Source organism: Talpa europaea (genome assembly GCF_964194135.1).
Source record: "Talpa europaea genome assembly, chromosome: 2".
Lineage (NCBI taxonomy): Eukaryota > Metazoa > Chordata > Mammalia > Eulipotyphla > Talpidae > Talpa > Talpa europaea.
The window spans coordinates 141,497,682-141,512,683 of record NC_140068.1 but is presented as its reverse complement, the minus strand read 5'-3'; the positions used below and the strand labels follow the sequence as shown (position 1 = coordinate 141,512,683).

At 47.3% G+C, this 15,002-nt stretch overlaps 1 protein-coding gene across 1 annotated transcript; it reads right to left on the bottom strand.

Moving 5' to 3' along the window:
• Positions 1–1,917: 1,917 nt before the first annotated feature.
• On the bottom strand, positions 1,918–9,595 carry LOC311188394 (E3 ubiquitin-protein ligase TRIM38-like; the record flags this gene model as incomplete). The annotated part of the gene is made up of 5 exons (XM_084259494.1): positions 1,918–2,444; positions 3,626–3,738; positions 3,841–3,863; positions 4,783–5,013; positions 9,191–9,595. The coding sequence occupies 5 exons, from the start codon at positions 9,593–9,595 to the stop codon at positions 1,918–1,920; spliced, it is 1,299 nt and encodes a 432-aa protein (XP_084115620.1).
• Between the last annotated feature and the right edge of the window lie 5,407 nt (positions 9,596–15,002).

Sequence of the window (15,002 nt, the reverse complement as noted above, 5' to 3'; positions counted from 1 at the left end):
AGTCCCAGAAAACCAGCACACAGACTCCTCTTCAGGTTGGTGATGCCAGGGGCCTGAGGGTCTAGTCTAGGCTAGGAATGGTGGATGTGAGAATCAGTTCTCCTGAATCTTAGGTGTGGAGCCTCTTGTGGGGGTAAAGAAGAGAGAGCGAGTAACGATGGAATTAAGACTCTGACAGACCTGGCACCTGGGTGTGGGGAAAAGCTTCAAGGGGGAAAGGGAGGCCCGTCTCACAGTCCCAGGAGCTCTGATGAATCTTCTCAGAATCTGAACAAGAGAGTGCTCCCATAGTCACCACCGCCTGGAACAGTAAGCTAGTTAGGAAAGTACTGGCCTGTCGGAAAAGTCATGACATATTTTCTAGGGCCATCTGCTGCAAAAATGCGTCATGACTTTTCCAGCAACCCAGTATCTCCTTCAGTTCTGTGAACTTTTCCAGCAAATGATGGAACCGGAAGAGGAAGTCAAAGGCATCTTTGATTCATAGCCAGTTCATCAGAAGCACAGGTGACAATGTGGGCTTGTGACAGGTGTGAGGTTGGGGGTGGGGTTGAGACTGTGTGGCACTGAGCCCATAACCTGGGGGTAGGAGGACCTGTTGGAACTCCATTATATCATATTTGAATTGGACTGTAAGACACTCAGGTCGATGGAGAAAACTCGCACATCAGGAGAGCAGAGTGAAGAGACGTGGTGTGACTGGGGTAGCAGCGGAAGAGGAAGGAGAAGCAGGAAGTTTTCCTGGACGCACGTGCACCCCTATTACTCACAGGAACTCAGAGACTAGGAGCACAGGTGGTGTTTAGAACTGAAGCTCATGGAGAAGCTAACTAATGGGCAGTAGATGCTTAGAGAAGTGACATGTAAAGAGAGATGAATTTCTAGGTGGGGAATGATGGGAAGGCAAAGATATGGGGCAAGTGATGAAAGACAAGGGCTAGTGTTACCTGCTCGTTATGTGGATGCCTGTAGTGCTGCCTCAGGGTCTAGATGTGTCTCTTGTAATTCACTTCTATCCTTCCTCTTTGGCAAACAAGGGGAGGACCGAGATACTCAGGGGGAGAATGAGATATTCAGTAACCTGTGTCCTCTCATCTTCCCAAACACACAGCACTGCTGCTCCACGAGCTGTGTGGAATAAAGTGGTTGTTGTGAAGTGGGAACGGTATTTCTCCTTTCTCAGTTAACTGAGGTTGACAGGAACCAACCTCCTTTAGTGAATACCATTGCTGGAAATTCAGTAGATGTCTTTTCTGCTTTAGTAAGAAAAAACAGTATGTTCCCTTTCTGTGCATATAATTTCCATGCATGAACCGGGGCCCAAAACTTCAGGTGAGTGACTAGTCAGTCACTCAAAGAAATCTGAGGCTGGTCTCCTGAGCCCAGTGCTCACTTTGACTAAATAATCTCTTCAATAAAATTTCTGTTCTACTACAAGTAAATTTGCTTCATAATAATAATTCTCTCAGTTAATGTGACCATCATGTCAGTGGTGAAAAGAAATATTACTTTAGAGTCCTGCTCTTCTATGCAGCTGACAGATACAATGCAGATTCCCCTCCTCTCCATGGGTTACTCTGATGGTATCAAACACAATGGGAGCACTCAGCCCTTCAGATGTCTGGTCACCCTGCTGGTCAGACCTGGACCCTTGGAAATCAGAGATCTGAACCCTGCACTGGAGAGGGTGATGCATGATCACTGCTGTGCTCTTGCTTCCCCGCAGGTCAGGCTGATCTTCTGTGGTGTCTGTACAGTGGCTGTGTCCACTCATTCATTGCACCCTCATTGAGTGTCCACAGAGAACTCAGCACCATTCCAGGTTAGGGGATAGAGCAGCAAGGAAAACAGACCAAATTTCTTTGCCAATAGAACTCACATTATATTTCTATAATGGTTTAACAAAAGAGTCTCTTCTTAAAATGACTCCAATGGTGGAGGGAGGAATAAAGAAGAAGAATGATTAACCTGGAAATAAGGCCGAAGAGGAACAGAGAAGGAGGCCCTTGGGAAGGTGAAGATGTGGGAGCCAGTGTTCATGTTGTAAAAGGACACGTGTCCAGCCTCACAGTCCAGAAAAACTCCCACCAGCAGGGGCCGCTCCTTCAATGGAAGGGATGTTGGGGGAGAGGTAAGGGCCATGTAGCCATTCTCCTGGCAGAGTCTGATGGCCCAGAAGCCAGACTGAGGCTCTGGGGTCATGTCCCTGTACCTGTGCACATTTTCCAGACAAACTCCTAAGTCCCATCCAGATCCTTCTCCCACATCCACTTCAAAGTAATGTCTTCCTGAGGTGAAGCCCTCACAGCCCAGGACACAGGGTAAGGAAATGAATCTTTTCAAACAGAAAGGCTTCTTCTGGGCTTGGCCACGCGTCACGTGTCTCCGATCCTCAGACAGAATTAGTTTTTGATGAGCTGTGTCTGGATCCAGAGTCACGCTGACTGATAAGAGAGAAAGACATTTTGTTTGCTGAGAATACAGAACACTTCAAATAAAACCATCCTGGATTCAAGTGTAACCTAGTTCTTTCAACTCTGTGAGTCACTTTCTGAGACTGCATACTACAGCAGGAAATCATCATACCTGAACAGTAATGGTGGGGAGAATTAAGGGAGCTAATGGATGCCTAGTGCTTGGAGAATTTCCCAGTATTTGGTAAGTGACCAATACGTGGAAGTCATATCCTTGAGCTTATTTGAAGACATAGTGGCCTTGCCATGAAATCACTAGGTGGTGTCTTCTAGAGTTGACAGTGTTCTAGATCAGGACAGCATCTCTTTCATAGTCAGAAGGAGGACAGGGTCATAAGTTGTATAATCATAAGACATGAATTCTGCCCACTATCAGAGGCAGCTTGGAAGTGGATTATTCCCCAGTCTAGCCTCCAGATGGGAGCACAGCCCAGCCAACACATTCATTGCACTCTGTAAGGCTCTGAGCATAAGTCCTAGCAGATGTGAGCCACACATATCTGAACCACAAACCTGTGAGATAATGTGTGTGTTGTTTTAAGTGACTGAATATTCTTGTAGCCATAGAGAATCATTTCAGCTTGATTCAGATTTTCCGGCCAAAGGAATTATTAAAACAATTTATTTTGAATTTTCTATTAGTGGACATGTGGAACATGGCAAGAACTCAATAGAACCAAGGTTTTAGAATTGGTAATACTGGCTTTCATTAAGATTCAAGTATGACATCATAATCCATTTTCTCCTTAGTCCTGAATACTGATCTATCTTTCTTAAATTTCACTGAATATTTAATGAAATGTTAACAGTAAACATCATGATGAGGATGTGCACTTACTGTTGCATTTAATTATCATGAAAACTCACTGAATTAAGATCTGTTCATATTTGTATTCTTCAGAATGGGAAAATGAGGTAGTGGGTGGCCTGGTTGGTACAGCAAATCAGTGGGAGAGGAGGAATTTGACGGGTCTGAAGAGATAACAGTTTGCCACTTCCTTGTCTACACCCAAGGGAGCGTGTTCCGGACCCAATGAAAAAATCTCAGCAACCTCTCTGCCTACGAGTCTGAGCAGGACAGGTAGGAAGCTGCGCTACCATTTAAGGAGCCTTTCCTGTGAAGGATTAAGACAGTTATTTCCTTCACATACCTTGGTAGCTCTTTAATATTTTCCTCACATCACAGTAAAGCTCAGAAACATTGCACACAGTTTGAGGGTCCAGAGAGAGGTTCTCTGGTATTTCCAGCTTCACATCTGAATGCCTAGAATAAACAGACAACAGACCTTCTGCAGTGGATGTTCCATTCAGCTCTGGACCCAACCCATCCTCACTTCCCCTTAACTATGTGTTCAGACAGACTTACCTTTTCAATGTGTCTTTCACATCCTACAGTGAAAACAAACATAGAAGGTGAGTGTGGGAAAATCAGAATGTTATGTCACTTGACACATAGTTCACACATGGTTCACTTGACACTCTTGTTCACATGCTGACACACCCACACATATCCAGGTAGAAAGATTTCCATCCGAGTCTCCTAGGATAGTCCCTGCCAGTGTGTAAGTGTGTGATCGCACTTGCTCAGGCTTGTGGGGAGTCATGGAGTCTGCATTCACATTAGCCTGTGACCTCAGGGACTTGATCATATACCTTTTGCTATAAGTGACCTAATTTCTTTCTGAGGAGCCCATATCAGAGATCACTGATGAAAGGTCCTCAGTGGGAATCCATGCCCAGGCCCTGGCTCTGGGCCATTGAGGCAGAGGCAGCCGGTGTCACCTGCTGAGGGCGCAGTCATGCTACATCCTCACCCACACAGTGTAACTACCAGTCCTGCAGTAGCAACTGGAGTCCAAGCATTTATGTTCACTGGCTGGAAGCTTCAGGCAGCTGAAAGCAGGTCCCATAAGAGCTTATGGCCCAAGACAATAAGTGAATCAGGAGAAGGTTATCATTTTTCGGCTGCCCCGTTATATTCAAGAGATAGTTAGAAAGGGTTCCATTAACAGTTGACCAGGGCAAATAAATGGCAGGAAGGTCTGCTGCAGGTCCATAAAAACAGGAAACCTCCACATCTACTCAGAGAAAGTTTAAATTTTTTATTCATATGCTGACCCCCTGGACCTGCAAGGCCTCCAACGGACATGGATATATATTTTAAAGAATGTTTCTTTAATTTCAGTGTCACATTAAGTGAAGTAGACAGGTCTCAGAAATCATCCCAGGCTCCCTCATCATTCTCTACTTAATAGTCTGGAACAGATGAAACCTCCTTTCTTTCCTAGAAGTTCTCAGCCTCTCTTACCTGCAGCAAATTCTGGGCTGATTCTTGACATTTCTTCTCTAATTCCAGGGTGAGGCTCTCAAGTTCAGAGCTCTGTTTTTCCAGACTAGCTTCACCTTGCTGCAGTCTCCCCAGCACCTCCTCTTTCTCTTTATCCAGTCTCCATAGATAAGCCCTCTCCTCCTTATCGAGGAAGTTGTGGAGATTCCTAAACCCAGACTGGATTTCTTGTCTCCGAAGCTCTATGTTCTCCTAGAATCAAGAAAGTAGGCAGAAAAGGGGAAACAATCCAATGTATCTTTATGGTGAGTCAGTAAACACAGGTGGGACCGAGACACAGTGCAAATCTGCTCACCCACAGGAGGAAAGCAAACTGTGACATGTGCCCAACTGGAGGTATCATGAAGATTCATGGAGAAGGACATGAGGCAAAGACCAAAAACTAAAGACCATGTGAGTCTTCTCATATGAGGTCCCTAGTCAAATTGAGAAACAAAAGTAGAATGGTGGCTGCCAGGAGCTGGGAGGAGGGAGCAATGGAATATTGTTAATGGACATAGAGTTTCTGGTTTGAATGCTGAAGAAGTTCTGCAGATGGAGAGTGGCAATGGCTGCAAACAACTGAACACAATGCACTGGGCTGTTCAGTTAGAAATGAGTAAAATGGCAATGTCAGGTAATTTGTATTTAGCACAAACACCCCAGAAAATTTTGCTGAGCTTCTGTGGGTCATTTTCCCATGTGCACTGGAGCTCAAAAAGTGTTCAGCTCCCTCTGCAGAGTCAAGCCCAAGAGCCAGACACTCAGATGTGGAAAAGCTGGTCCTAGCTCTGTTGGCACCTGCTCACTTTCCTTCATCTCATCCAAGAGATAAAAGAAGGAGAGGGTAGGATTTGCAGAATCATGAAATTTGCCAAGATCAAAGAACTTATCATTTGTAAGATAATACCAAGAGTTAGAGTGGATGTAAGAAGCTACCTATGTGTGTATTGGTGGGGGATTTCTTTAAATAAAGGCCTGTAATGAATATAAATGATTCTGAATTGAAGACATCAGACTGGTAGGAATCTATGATTCTCAATAGGGGGGAGTCTGGATAGTTACCAGAAATATTATTGCCTTAAGCCAGGACTCAGTTATCATCCTTATGGATGAGACTAAGAAATACACTGGGAGACTCGTTTTTCTTTGGAGAGGACAGAGTGTAATTTCCATGGATGCTTTCTCTGTCACACAGTGCTTCAGTGACTGTGGTGTGTAGATGCTATGGCACTGACATGGTTTCCTATATGGTGTGTAGCAATAGAAGTTCTCCCCACTACCCCAGATGCCAGAAGGGAGGAGACAGAGGCAGTTGCAATGCCTACAGTGACAGGGATCTCCACTTGCCAGTTCCTAGCAAGACCCTCCAAACTTATGAGGATTTTTACATGAAGATAGGAGGAGTTTTAATTTCACATACAAAGAATACGACAAATATGGGATGAAACCCTGAAAGAAGAAAATGACTCATAAATTTGATTACTAAGGGATGGATTACATCCATATTTCCATAAAAGAATGTGTCTCTGATCCTGCAGGGGCTGGTCAGCCTCGGACACTGTCTCAGAGACCCACAGTCTGCAGTGCAAGTGTGTAAGTTCTTGCAAAGGTCTAGCCTTATCAACAGTCTCACAAGCTTGAGTTATGGGATTGTCTCCTGCACTGGTCCTCTTATTTGTATTCACTAAAGTTGATATTGGAAGCAGGAAGTAGAGGGTCAGACCCTGTACTGAGGTAAATGGGCCCAGGTGAGTTCATGATCTTCAGACAGGAGGCAATTTCAGTCATTGAAAACTTGAAAAGTAAGGAGCACAACATTTTTCTTTTTTTAAAGACTTATTCATTTATTTATACAAGCACTGGGTACAGTCAGAAGCGCAGGAGGATGAGAGAATTCACCAGAGCCAGAGCGGGAGGATGAGAGAATTCACCAGAGCCAGAGGGGGGAACAGAACAGGCAGACTGACGAAATACACTGCTGAGGGGAGCAGCGGGCGTGGCAGGAGAGGTCTGTCTTGCCATGTGGGACCCTTGCTGGTGGCCGGGGATCGAACCAGCGCTGCAGATGCTGTGGGCAGCTTTGCAGCCCAGCACTCAGCAGCTGCGCCACCAGGGGAGGCCCTGGAGCACAACATTTTTGATTCTCCTGACTGAGGTATTAGGACACCTAGCCAATTACTATTCATAGAAACAGAAAGCAGAGGAAAATTCTCCAAGATGCAGGCAACTAATGGCAAATATTAAATAAAAAGGCATATTCTTTGGGTTTCTACAGTTTGGTCTGATTTAATGAGAATAAATCATCAAAAAATACTATTCCCAATCTCCTTATGCCTGTATTCTAGACTGGAAAATAGTTTGAGATAAAGAAAATCAAATTATTACCTCCCATTGTGTTATTTCATCTTTCTTGTCCAACTTTAATCTCTTACAAAGGTCTTGCTCTTGCTTCAGTTTTGTCACAATCTCCTGGAGCTTTTCCTGAAGGAAAAATTGGGTGAGTTATGGCTTGTCCATTACACAACCCTCATTTGGCACCTAAAGAATCCCAGCCTCCAAGATGTACGATAACATTGAATATATTTTTGAGTCCTTTGGCTTTGAGAGGAAGAAACATAAGGGCATTAAGGTAACTCATGCCCTCAGTGGCCCTGGGCAGTGGCAGGATTGTAACATGTTTCTGTGCTGTAGGTGATCTGTGATTCCCAGCTCATCTGTGGACCATAGACTAAGCTATTTGCATTTTGCAGTCTGCCAGGGACATGCTGCATATGGTACAAGATTATAATCATCTGAAAGTACATTTTATAAAATAATGTGCTGGACCAATCATAATACAGAATGTTTGAAACACGTGGAACTTTTTACATGTTAGGTGAGTCAGGTAGGAGAGCCCAGGATGGCAGCTGAAGTTACAGAACCAGTTCATTTGGGGGGTGAGGGAGAGCTCTGCTGTCACCTGAAGAATTCTCATAATGTCAATTAGAGTGATTAGTTTCCATACCTATTTCTAGGATTACTTGTCACACAGTTTCTCACATTTTCAGCCTCTATTAAGAGATGGGGAAAACAGGTCATGAAGGCAATAACTAAGTCAATCACAGCTTCCATCTAGTAAGAACTGAAACTCATGATATTTTGACCTCCGCAGTCAGACTCCTGAGGCCACGTCCATCACCTTGTGTTGCTTTTTTTTACCTACTTGGTGGGCAAGTTATGGGATCTGCCCCATTACAGTGATGAGCTGCCTATGGGGTTACCGGGGGAGGTGAGTGCGCTGATGGTGCTCAGGACTGACACGCCCTGACACAGGATCCAGAATCTTCACACAAGACACAGGCACCTCAAGGATGAGGGGACACAGAGCCCCACACTGGGGATGTTTCCTTCAAATCAACAGGGTAGAGGAGAAAGGAATCCCGCTTCCTCATTCCTGCACAGCACAGGGAGCCTCACTTTAGCAGCTATTGTGTGAGAAAACTGGGAAGTGCCTGAACCTCTCAAGGCTTCATCACTCACCAATTCTTTCTAAATCCTTTAACTGTCCTTCTTAATCCTTGGTAAAATGTGTTTCCATCCCCTTTTCTTAGAGGACTAACTTTGATTTTACTCCTTGATGTTTATTTTTTGCACGTAGAATGTTCTTTTAAATGTGAACCTAATCTTTCCCTCCACAAATAAAATCCCAACTTTGGACCAGGACTTAGACTCTGAGAAATACCAAGGTTCCTTCTTAATTTCCATTCTCACGGCCTCACCTGCCTTTGCCATCACACACCCCCTGACCAGGTACTAGACAGTCAGGTCAGTTCTCGTGACACGGGTCCCCCTGAGCTGGAATCCTCACTCTTCTCCACACACGGCTATTTTTTATTTCTCCTTCTGGGCTCACTTCTGGGCAGTCTCCCCCTACACTCATTCCCACCCCTTTGTGCCCCCCTGGCTACCCACACAAAGAGAAGTCAGGTGTCCTGTGTTCCTTCCTCACTCCTTATACTGTGACTATCTAAAAGGCCGTGGTTCTGACTCCTGAGGTTTCAGATTCTTCCCTGTGCTCTTGCAAGCTGTGGTGTCTCCAATTAAATATGCGAGGTGAGGCCATGAACGAGGCCGGTGTGGCAAAGAGCAAAATCTGTTGTCCAGAAGAAGTTCATTCCAGGAAGTTCTTACAGGAGAGGATTCTGCTCAACCTTGAAGGTCAAATGGACACAGGGTGGACATGTAATAAATTCAACATGCATGTGTAATAACTATTTCAGTTATTGCAATCCATTTCTCTGTGGTACAAATTTATTTTATGGTCAGGATAGTGGTTTTCACTGCAACTGATTGGAGTGAAAATGTGCAACCTGAGAGGCAGTCCTTGCTAGAGACTCTGGCTACTCACCTTGTAGCCTGGATACACGTCCTCCACTAGAGCCGTGCGGTGTCCTCTGTGCTGGGCGGAGCGCTCACAGAGCAAGCAGATGGGCTGCCCGTCGTCCTCACAGAACAGGTGGAGCCGCTCCCTGTGTTCCTCACACAGCCTCTCACGGTCTATCTCCTTTACAGTCTGAATGAGGTTTTCCAGTTGCTTGATGGATCGGAGACTCTCCCTTTGAAATGGTGCCCGGCACAGGGGACACTGGGGATCCTTCAGGGATGACGTCCCTTGTGGGTTCTCAAGGATGCCCTCTATGCACTGGCGGCAGAAGCTGTGCCCACAGTGGATGCTCACGGGCTCTGTCATCAGCTCCAAGCAGATGGAGCACGTGGCTTCCTCCCTCATCTTGGTAGCTGTGGCTGAGGCCATGGCCCTTCCTGAAAAGCTCCAATATCAGGTTAGAGGCAGAGATGAAGTTGACAGGATTCTCCAGCGTGAAGGACAGAAGCCTCACCTGAAACTCTGAGCCTGCAGAGGTGTTGAAGTCTTCTCTCTGGAGAGAGAAATGGATGCAATTTGAAAGATGCCTCGCCTGTTCCTCTGTGGCAGAATAGGGTGATCCCAGTCATATTTGCCCACTTCAGTTTAGATTAAAATTCAGTCACATTTAAATCCACTGTTTCAGTCTCACCAGCCATAATTAAATGCTTCACATCTGAGAATGGTCCCAGGATATCCAAGTAGAGAATATTCATCATGGGAGACAGTGGCAGTGCTCGGGTACTAACAGAGCTAGAGAAGGAAAGAGGGGGCTCCCAAAAGTCGCAGGAGAGAAGAGAACTCTGGGAGGGAGAGTGAAACTCTCTCCATGTCTGATGAGCTTCGGGAGGAGTCGGCCCTGATTTACTTCCTTGTCCTGCTAGCAACACTGAGGTGAATGGTTGGGGAGCAGAGTCCAAGGGTCCAATCACCCTTGACTCTGCTCACACCCACATGTGGGGTTCTCTGGACCCCACAAAGTAAAAGGGGCTCTAGGTTATTAACGTTCCCATAGAGCCCACACTGAGGCAGGAGAGCTGGAGAGAGTGGCAGAGAAGGTGTTGGTGCTGGGAGCAGAGGCCCTGGGCACAAGGGAGGTGACTGTCTCCCTCCAGGGGAGGACAGGTCTCCCAGGACAAGGTCAGGGTGCCTGAAGCAGAGGGAATTTGCAGAAACAGGATGTGGGGAGGCAGGAAGCAGAGGGCAAGGCCTATCCCTTGTGGGTCCTTGTCCTGGACCCCTCAGTGTCCACCACTGAGGACTTGAGACAGAGGAGCAGGGACCAGAGCAGAGGGTCTGCCCTTCCCACAGCTGCAGCTGCTCAGGCTCCCAGCCCTGCTGCCCTCCCCTTGCTGGGAGTGTGTGGGGAGGTGCTGAGGGAGGAAGTAGAGACCTTTCCTCTGCACTCACAGGGCCTGGACTAAAGGCAGATCCAACACAAGGAACTGGATGGATTATTTCCCCCTATTTTCAGGACTAGCCCTCGGAGCCAGAGAAAGTCTCTGCAGACTGTTCTCCCACGGAGGGGATTTCTCCCAGGGGCTGCACCAGCCTTCCTTATGCCTGGGGTTGTGCTCTTGGGGATGCCCTTCCTCTGATCCCCAAGTGCCTGCTCTTCACTCACCTCCCACCCTGATCTGAGTCGTGAAATGGAGTCTTGAAAGAGAAAGCAGAGGGAGAGAGAGCTAGAAAGCAAGTCCCGACCAATTTGACTTGGCTGAGCTCCTCTTATTGCTCCCACCATACACACAGACATGACAGTCAACCCCAAAGCAAACCTTGGCCTGGACTTTTTCACTCCTCACAGGACAGTCAGTCACAAAATCGCTGCTAGTTGCTCTACAGCTCCACTTCTGGATTCCAGGATGGGAAGCTCCTCTGACTAGAGTCAACTCAGAAATGAAACTGATGTGGGGCAGGTCCAGGTAGATGAGGAGGAAACGTGTCAATATTCCAAAGGTTTCACATTCAGATATCCTGACAGGGAGGTGCTTGGTAGGAACAGTGCACTTCTCTCAGAGCAACAAGAGGGGGACTATTTAAAATCTCATCATGACCTGGGACAGTCAGGGGAGCAGACCCCTCACGGGGACAGGACACCCTTCCTGAGGCATCCAGCTCATAGACAGAGGAAGTTGCACTCCTGGGTCCCTGATCCCATGATGACTCCCTTCCTCTCCCTCCACCGTCACTGTCATGGATGAGACTCTACACCGGGCTCATCCCAAGATGTCTTGTCAATGGTCCAGGAACGGAGATGAGGGACCCCACAGGGATGATCCACCCCCACACAGCAGCAGCCAGACAAAGACAAGCTCATGACAGGGTCTGTCCTGTGACCTCTGCCCCCTGGCACCTGCTGTGTGAAGGAGGGTATCAAGCAGAGCTCAGGGCTGACAGTGGTGGGGATACAATAGAGCCTTCAGAGACATGTCCCCAATGAGGGGAGAGACCAGTGCTTCATGTGAAACTCTTACTAAATTTTGACCACCACAGTCTGAGTCCTGAGTTGTGTTGCTTTATTTTTTAACTACTTGGTGGGAAAGTTATGGGATCTGCCCCATTACAGTGATGATCTACTCATGGGGTTACAGGGGGAGGTGAGTGCTCTGATGGTGCTCAGGACTGACACACCCTGACACAGGATACAGAACCTTCACACAAGACACAGGCACCTCAGGGATGAGGGGACACAGAGCCCCACACTGGGGATGTTTCCTTCAAATGTCAACAGGGCAGAGGAGGAATGATTCCCACTTTTTCATTCCTCACAGCAAAGGGCAGCCTTACTCAGAGCCACTGAGTGAGAAACTTAGGAGGTGCCTGAACCTCTCTCAGGGCTTCATCACTCACCAATTCTTTCTAAATCCTTCAACTCTCCTTCTTTATCCTTGCTAAAACATGTTTCCATCCCCTTTTCTTAGAGGACTAACTGATTATTTTACTCCTTGATGTTTATTTAGTGCATGCAGAATGTTCTTTTAAATGTCAGCCTGATCTTTCTCTCCATAAGTAAATCCCAACTGTGGACCAGTAGACCCCAAGTGAGACTCAAGTTCTTTCCTTGACTTCCTATCTCATGCCCTTACCTGCCTTTCCCATCCCTTACCCCTGACAAGGTACTAGAATGTCAGGCAAGCTGCTGTGACAGGTGGTCTGTCTGAGGGGAATCCTGTTTTTTTCCACACACAGTTATTTATATATTCCTGTCAGTACTCACTTCTGGGTAGTATCCCCCATTCATGCCTCTTTGTGCTCTCCCTCACCACCCACACCAAGGGACATGAGTCATCCTGTGTTCCTTTTCTTACTCCTGTAGATTGGAGGCTATCTAACAGTTAGTAGTCCTGACCTCTGGGATTTCAGATGATTTCCTGTGCTCTGCACATAGTGGTGTCTCCAATTATATATTTGAGGTGAGGCTATGAACAAGGCAGTTGTGGCAAAGAGCACAATCTATTGTCCAGGAGAACTTTATAACAGGATGTTCTTACAGGAATGGGTTCTGACCAACCCTGAAGTTTGGCATAGATCATCAGGACCTGACTCACTGGGATCATAATAAATTATTATTTAGAAAATAACGTGATGGAAAAAAAGTTTTTAGGGTCACAATCTTGGTGTACAGACTAATTTCAATCAACATGTGCAACATAAGAGGAGGTACTTGCTGAAAGGTATGGCCACTCACTCACCTTGTAACCCAGACATACGTCCCCCGCTAGAGCTGTGGTGTGTCCTCTGTGCTGTGGGGAGCACTCATGGCGCCAGTAGATGAGCTGCCCATTGTCCTCTCAGAATAGGTGGAGCTTCTCCTCATGTTCCTCACACAGCTTCTCTCCCTCCAGCTCTTTGATGCTCTCAATGAGGTTATCCAGTGTCCTGTTGGGCGGACACTCTCCCTTTGAAATGATGTTCCACACAAGGGACAGGGACGCATCATCACAATAAACAATAAGTAGCCGGTTATGCACCTGCGGCAGAAGCTGTCAGTACAGTTGACACTCACAGGCTCTGTCATAAGCTGCAGGCACACGGAGCACGTGGCTTCCTCCCTCCTCTTCCCAATCACTGGGACTGAGGCCATGGCTCTTCCTGAATGTTCTACTGAGTATCTGTAGGCAGATATGGAATTTCCAGAGTGAAGGACAGAATCCTCACCTGAGTCTCTGAGCCTGCACAGGTGTTGAAGTCCTCTCTGGAGACATAATGGATTATAATTTGAAAGATGCCTCACACATCCTTGTGTACTAGAATAGCATGATCCCTGTCATGTATGCCCCATTCAGATTAGATTAAAATTCAATAATAACATTTAAATTCAGAGTTGGAGTCCCACCAGCCATAATTCAATGCTTCATACCTGCCAAAGGTCCCAGAATATCCAAGGAAATAACATTCTCTTATGACAGAAAGTGTTCTTACCAGGTACTAGGAGAGATAGAGAAGCAGACAGGTTTGCTAGCAAAAGTTGTAGGAGACAAGAGAAGTCAGGGAGGGAGAGAGATAGTCTCTCTGCATCAAATGAACTTCAGAGGAGTCAGCCCCAAGTTCTGAGTTACTTCTTTGTCCTGGTAGTAACAGAGGGGAATGGTTTGGGAGCAGAGTGCATGGGGTCAGGGACACTTGACTCTCCTCACACCCCCATGTCTGGTTCTATGGACCCCACAAAGCTCAAAGAAAATGATTAGTCCAGTTTCCTTGGAGCCCAAACTGAGGCAGGAGAGCTGGAGAGAGTGGTAGAGAAGGAGTTGGTGCTGGGAGCAGAGGCCCTGGGCACAAGGGAGGTGACTGTCTCCCTCCAGGGGAGGACAAGTCTCCCAGGACAAGGTCAGGGTGCCTGAGGCAGAGGGAATTTGCAGAACCAGGATGTGGGGAGGCAGGAAGCAGAGGGCAAGGCCTGTCCATTGTGAGCTCCTGTCCTGGACCCCCCAGTGTCCACCAGTGAGGACTGAGAGCTGGAGACAGAGGAGCAGGGACCGGAGCGGAGGGTCTGCCCTTCCCCACAGCTGCAGCTGCCCAGGCTCCCAGCCCTCCTGCCCTCCCCTTGCTGGGAGTGTGTGGGGAGGTGCTGAGGGAGGAAGTAGAGACCTTTCCTTTGCACTCACAGGGCCTGGACTAAAAGCAGATACAACACAAGGAACTGGAGAGATTATTTCCCCCTATTTTCAGGACTAGCCCTCGGAACCAGGGCACGTCTCTGCAGACTGCTCTGCCATGGAGGTGATTTCTCCCAGGGGCTGCACCAGCCTTCCTTCTGCCTGGGGTTGTGCTCCTGGGAATGTCCTTCCTCTGCATCCCAAGTGCCCTTCGCTCAGTCACACCCTGATCTCTGATGTGGCATGGAGTCTCCAAAGAGAAAACAGAGGGAGAGAGATAGAAAGCAAAGTCCTGATTATTTTCACAGTTGGGTGTGCCCCTTATTGCCATCCACCACCCACCCCCCCACACACACACACAGAGAAATCACAGTCCACCCCAGAGCAAACCTTCGCCTGGACTTCTGCACTTCCTCCACTCACGACAGTCAGTCACAAAATCCCTGCTAGTTGCTTTGCAGCTCCATGTCCAAATTCCTGGAAGGGAAGTTCCTCTGACTAGGGTCAACTCAGAAATGACATGGATGTGGGGGCGGGTCCAGGCAGACGAGGGAGGAGACTTGTCAAAATACCAGAAGTTTTGTACTCAGGAATCCTGCCTGGAGGGCCTGGTAGGAACAGCACCCTTCCTTCAGAGCAACAACAGAGGGGACAAATTAAAATGGGATCATGACCTGACACAGCATGTGGGGCAGGCC